Source organism: Hemisphaericaspora subhashii, assembly GCF_019202705.1.
Source record: "Hemisphaericaspora subhashii strain CBS 10753 chromosome Unknown scaffold108, whole genome shotgun sequence".
In the NCBI taxonomy this organism is placed as follows: Eukaryota; Fungi; Ascomycota; class Pichiomycetes; order Serinales; family Debaryomycetaceae; genus Hemisphaericaspora; species Hemisphaericaspora subhashii.
Window position 1 is genome coordinate 36,617 of NW_026057320.1, and position 6,672 is coordinate 43,288.

Sequence of the window (6,672 nt, forward strand, 5' to 3'; positions counted from 1 at the left end):
CTATTATTAACAGACTATATATATATATATACATATAATACCCACACTAAAGAGCAGTTCCTCTAACATGTTTTTGTCTTTCAGGAATATAAGGTTTAGTACCCTTTTTACTATGTCTTCTTTCATTATCTTCTCTATTCTTAATACTTTCAATTTCAATCCGTTTAATTTCTTGAGCTTTCTTAACAACAATTGGTACATGTCTATGTCTGGAAATACGTTTAATTTCTGGCATATGTTTAAATCTTTCTTTTAATGCATTATCATATTCTAATTTAGATCTTTGTCTTGCTGATTTAATATTAGATCGTTCACTTGAATTAGTTCTCCATATTCTAACATTAGTATCATCAGATCCACTTAATATATATCTTGAATCAGTACTAAATTTAATACTGAAAATTCTTTGCATTCTTTTTGTATGATAAATATCTCTTGAATGTCCCAGTCTAGTTTTAAAAATTCGAATTGTTTTATCATAAGATCCAGTAACTAATTCTTCACCAGTTGGTGAAAAATCAATATCCATTATAGCGGCAACATGATCTTTATAAATATTAATTGATTTATTTAAATTTCTCATATCCCAAAGATAACCATTATGATCTTCATTCCCAGTAACAAAATTAAATGCTTCCATTGGATTCCAACTAATACAATTTGTTCTTAATGATGTAACAACTTTTTGAATTGGAGAATTAGTTCTAATATCATATAAAACAATCGAATTATCTGATCCGGCTGAAGCAATTATATTAGTTTCAGTTTGATTAAATTTTACCGTATTTATATTATCAGCACCCCAAGATAAATCAGATATATGTTTAGAACGATTCATATCCCATAATTGAATAGTAGCACCACCAGTAACAAATAAATCATCTTCACGATGATGATCTATTCCTTTAAATGCATGTTCTCCCAAAAATGATTTAATTAATCCTTGTTTCTTACTGGTATAAACTTCATCATCAGTAATAGTATGATCAAATTCCTCACTATGTACAGACCATAACTTAATAGTTTTATCATCACCACAACTCAACATAGTATTCCCCTTAGGAGTAACACATAATCCACTAACCATACCATAATGAGCTTTAAAACTAACCGTTTCTAATCTACTTGTCAAATTCCAATATTTAATAACCCCATCACCTGATCCACTAGCCATTTGATTCGTAGAACCAAAATTCTTAGCTAGTACATATACACCATCCCTATGACCATCTCCTAATTGTCCAATAAATGGTTGCGCAAACATTCGTTCCATTTTGGTGGCAGTTAAGGCTTTGGTATATTCACGCGCACGTTCAAATGGATGTAATGCTGGGTTTAAATTACGAGGTAAGGATGATTCCTGGGTATTTCTTACTGGGACATATGTGTCTGAGGATCTACTGATTGTTTTTATCTTCATTTTGGTGGTGGGTTGGTTGTTGATAGGATGATTAGTTAGAGATGAATATTTTATTAGGATTTTTTTTTTTTTTTGAATCTCATCGCATAGTTAATTATATGCGCGACCAGTACAGTACTGTAGATTTTTTACTTACTGATTATGACAGTAGTACTTTCATCTTTAGAGAATAAATCACATCCACTTTTAATTGTAGCTAGCTACATATGTCACTACATATATCATAGTTCTCTGAAGTCTATGGATAATACTATAAACTTTTTTAGAAATCAAAATGTGGAATAAAGCCTATTGACAACTTCGTCTCCCGGTCTCCACTCTCCTTCCCCACGCATGGGTACCTCAAGGTATAGGATTGCAAGGTGTATTTATGTGGCAGTCCCCTCTGGCCTTGCTTTCAGAAAACCTTAATACCGCAGAATGTGGTATGACAGTAACCCGGACTGAGGTTCCCTTGATGCAAGTTACATACCTAGTCCTTGGCGTAGAGTCCTCTAGTGTTTCAGAATGGTGTCACGTTACACTTGTGTTAGGTTGAGTTTACACCCAGCTTCGTGCGTCACATCTTCGTTCATACGGTGTCTAGTCTGACTTGGATATATGCCTGTGGCCTTTCCCATTCTTCGAATTGGAATCAGCAACGGATCTTGAACAAGGTGTCCTTGTACGGTATTCACGTCCGACTACTTAGCTTAGTTATAAAGAACTACGTTTCACGTCCCGTATTGCAATACGCATTCGGTCGGCTTCCTCTATGGACAGGGGACAGGCATTGCCTGCCATCAAACATGCTTAACTACGATTCCGACCAAATGTGGTTTCTTCTCTCTTAGGGTCTTTATCCCTGGGTAATGTCTCCCTTTACAAGGATTGAATCTGAGGGTGTCTTTTTCTTGGCTTTAAAGAAACGATACTAGTCAACATTCAAAGAGAGCCAATGTACTTATGTATTAGTTTATGAAAAGAGCTGTTCTTGTTGGATGTAACCCCGTGGGGCTACTTTAAAACAGCGTTTGAGAGTATAATTTATAAATTGCCCCTCTCCGAATTAAAAAAAAAACGTCTTATTTTCTTGAGGATTCAGGTATATCATTAATCATTCGATTTCGAAGCTTCAAAGTAGGTGTCTAGTTTAAAAGTTGATATTAATTACATTGGATAAGTATAACAAAGAGATATTAACATAGCCTCATTGGATTATTAATGTCGGGGAATTATCATCTCTATCCACTTCTCTTAATAATAAAGCGTGATAGTCTATGTATACATTGTCTGTTTCGGTATGGTATGTGAGCTCGGTGTTATTAACATTGTGTATAATAAAGGAATTAGTAAGTGGACAGGATAAATTCGGAGATATTCAAATTCGCCTATAAATCCGGTCATCCAATTTCTTTCTTTTTTTAATACATTGTACTTCCCAGACCTCCGCCATCCCCCCCGCCTCTCTCTCTCTCTCTCTTATAGAAAATTTTGTCATCAATTGGTACGTTAAACCAGGAAATACCGGGAAATTATGATATATCATCCAATTCTTCCTAATTAATAAATAGTATATGTTGTAAAGATAGATACAGTTATCTGCCGATTTTGTCCTCTTTTCTAAAATATGAATTTTTACTCACAATTAATTTTGTGACTTTTATTTTATTTTATTATTTATTTAATTGGGAGTATTCACTTTATAATATGTTTGATTTTTCCTTTGTAAAATTATAGATTATTTTTATTTGTTGTCTTTGTTTAAAAATCAATACAACAAGAAGAAGAAGAAGAAGAAGAAGAGATTTTCAAATACAGAATCAGAATTCTTTTGCATATACTTTATCAACTAAAAGGTAATATCATTTAATTAATAACATTTATTCTTTCATTCCTGTGGTTTTTTTGGATCACTTTTAGATATTCATAGTACCCGGAAAAGGAAAATTATAAAACAACAATTACAATGGAAGATTCACGAGAATCATCATTTATCAATCAATCATCTTCATCTGCTTCAACATCACCTCCAACTGAAATACCCATTCCTCATCTACTGGGTAACTTCAATATTAAACATTCAAATTCAGATTATTGTGGTGCTGGCGGTGGTATTGGCAATAAACCAAAACGTCAAAGAAGAAGTTATAGTTGTGGTCCATGTAAATTATTAAAAATAAAATGTGATTTACAAATCCCATGTTCATCATGTAAGAAATTTAAACGAATTAGTCGATGTTTACTTCAACCTCCTCAACCTCCTTCTCAAGAAGAGTTAAATAAAATAAAACAAAGGAAAACAAGAACAAATATTAAGAAATTGAAATTGACTGGTACTACTATTGGATCTCCTAATGTTAGTACTAGTAGTAGTACTGTCAATAATGAAATAGTTACAGCATACAATAGTAATCTAGAGTCTATCCCATCTTTAATAAACAGAATGCTGACAGTTTCAAAGAGTTCTCATCATCATATCCATAATGTTGCAAAAAAGAAAAAGAAGAATCTATCAATAAGTCATCCAAGTGGTCATTTAAGATTACAACCAGAACCAATAGATATGAAATCAAAACCTCCAATTGCATTTATTACTTCCCAATTTGGTCAAAATATCACATCTCTGCCACTGCAATTACATCAACAACAACAATTACAAGAACAATACCCTTATGCAAATGATAATCTACTTGATCGACTTTATTATCAAGATACATTTAGAATGTATGAATTAACCATGGTTGATATTAGAAGAATTAAACGATTATTACCAAATAATTTCAATATATTTGAACAATTATTTGAAATTTATAAATCATCATTAAATGTAATTATACATGATTTACAAAATTTATCAGAAATTAAACAACAATCGAAATTGATTTATTATCGAATATTAAATATAAATGACGAATTAAACTTAGCCAGTTCAATCAGTTTTAATATGATTGAATTAAGACAATTATCATTAATGTTTTTAATTTTAGTTAATGGATTTTATTTAAAAGAATTTGATGATTTAAAGAATTTTTTAATTGAACCAACTATATTTAAACCAAAAGAAGATATAATTAATGATTGGATTAAAATTTCAAAATTTATTAAATTGAAAATTTTATCATATGATACTTTAACTGATTTAATTTATTTAATTGATTGGTATTTAATTATTAAGAATTATTATAGCTATAGTAATTTAATTGTGGACAATTATTTGGAATTTAATAATTTATTAAATTATATTGTTTTAAATAATGATTTTATTGAATTGTTAGAAGATCCAGGCAAAGAACTGACTCCAGAAAGTGAAGAAGAACATGAAGAACATGAAGAACCAGCAGACATCCACCCTGACGACAATGAAAGTAATGATGATGAAATCGATGATATTCAATATCCAAATAGTAAAGAATTTAAATTATTAGCAAAATATTGGATTCAAATTAGATTAGTTGAAATTGAATATACATTTTTTCAATTTAAAGGGTCATTATTAGTTTCAAATCAATTAAAAAATACATTAGTACCTCATGAACGATTATTATCGGTGGTTTATCCTAATGAAACAAGATCTTTACATGTATTTTCTATCAAGATTTGGGGATTATATTATAGACAATCAAAAAGATATTCAACTTCAATTCGTGATATTATCAAAAATTACTTATTATTATATAGTAATGTTGCTGAAGTTTTAAAAGATGAATTGAATGATTATAGTCAATCTATTAGAAGGAGTATTTCTACCAACCAGGAAGTAGTCATAACTGATAAAGATCTTGAATTGGTAATTAAAAATCAACAAGTTGGAGTATTGTTTATTAGATGGTTAGCTTTCATTAGAATTGAATCAAAGTATTTCCCAAGTTTAAGATATTTTTCATATTTTACAAGTATGATTAATTTATTTAATCATTTTAATATAATTGATAATAATGTTCAAGGAAAATTATTATGGATATTAATCGATAAATATCCAATTCATTATATTAAAAGTTTTTATCAATGTTTAACTTATCAAGGAATCTTTTTAATTATATTAACAAATTCAATTGGTTTAAATTTGAATTATAAAATTAATTTAAGTCGATTTTATAATATTATATTAAATCAATTTAAATTAACCCTTAACAAATTCCTTAATTTCAATCATAAAGTCAATCATTTAAGGTTTTTTAATTTAACTAATTCATTATTAATTGAATTTGCCAATATTCTTGATAATAATAATCAATCTACAACAACGACAACAACAACAACTTCAATTATTTTGAAATATGAAAATTTATCAGACCTAGTATATAATTTGAAATCAATTATACATCCAGAACAATGGGAATTATTAATGAATTTCTATTTTGGTTCACAAGATAATTTTATTAGATATATTGAAAAAGTTTGGGATTTATTTGAGTTCTTAAAGTTATCAACCGTTAATCAAGCTAATAATACCCAGCAGATATTAATTACCCAGAATTTGAAATTTGATGATGCATCAATTGAATCCTTAATTGGAAATCTAACTGGATTTGTATTTGATAATGAAGTTGTAAATGAATATATGAAGACATGTGTTGATCCATACATTAGTAAAGATTAATACAAGTACATTGGCATAAAAAGTATATAGCATCTAGACATAATAATGAATTAAGTGATGACAATTATTTCATCAAAATATTTTGCAGCCATTGTTTTCTCTAATACATATCAGAGCTATCGGCATTATCATTGTTGCTAGCAAAGGTATTACTCAGACAACCGCCTTGAGAGAGAAGGTAGACTGCAAGCGAGATAAGTTCTCTAGCACATCTTACGGAAGCATGGCTGCAAGAAATTCGTAATTACGGCCAAAATTCCTTACTGACGGATTACCTGCCGAATAAAGCCCTTTTGTAAACTCATTTCTCTACACTGAGTACACACAAAGAAATATTTCAACCATCAGTATACCAACATGGTCATAATGCGATGACAAGAGAAGGGAGATTACTTTCCGTTAAACCCACAAAAGCAAAATTCAAACACAGATTTCAATCACCAATAAAATAAAGAACACTGACAGTCACATTCTCTACAGCATATAGAGCATCGGGTCATAGGTTATGTTGAAATATCAAATGCTTTGCTGTTGACTAAAGCATCAGTTGGTCCTCGAAGGAACATTTTTCCATAAACTATAATTATGATGAGACAATAAATTATGGATAAATCAATGAATATAGTCTGCCTTGTTTGGATCTAGTAGAAGGGTGGAATTAGCTGTAAAT

General features: G+C 29.9%; 2 protein-coding genes across 2 annotated transcripts; one reads left to right on the forward strand and one right to left on the reverse strand. All coding sequences in view use genetic code 12, as the record gives it.

The window, feature by feature from the left end:
• Positions 1-46: 46 nt before the first annotated feature.
• On the reverse strand, positions 47-1,420 carry SOF1 (rRNA-processing protein; the record flags this gene model as incomplete). Its single annotated transcript, XM_049407410.1, has 1 exon — positions 47-1,420. The coding sequence occupies one exon, from the start codon at positions 1,418-1,420 to the stop codon at positions 47-49; it is 1,374 nt and encodes a 457-aa protein (XP_049263186.1).
• A 1,948-nt stretch (positions 1,421-3,368) lies between these two features.
• ZCF8 (Zcf8p) lies at positions 3,369-6,002 on the forward strand (the record flags this gene model as incomplete). The annotated part of the gene is made up of 1 exon (XM_049407411.1): positions 3,369-6,002. The coding sequence occupies one exon, from the start codon at positions 3,369-3,371 to the stop codon at positions 6,000-6,002; it is 2,634 nt and encodes an 877-aa protein (XP_049263187.1).
• Positions 6,003-6,672: the final 670 nt, after the last annotated feature.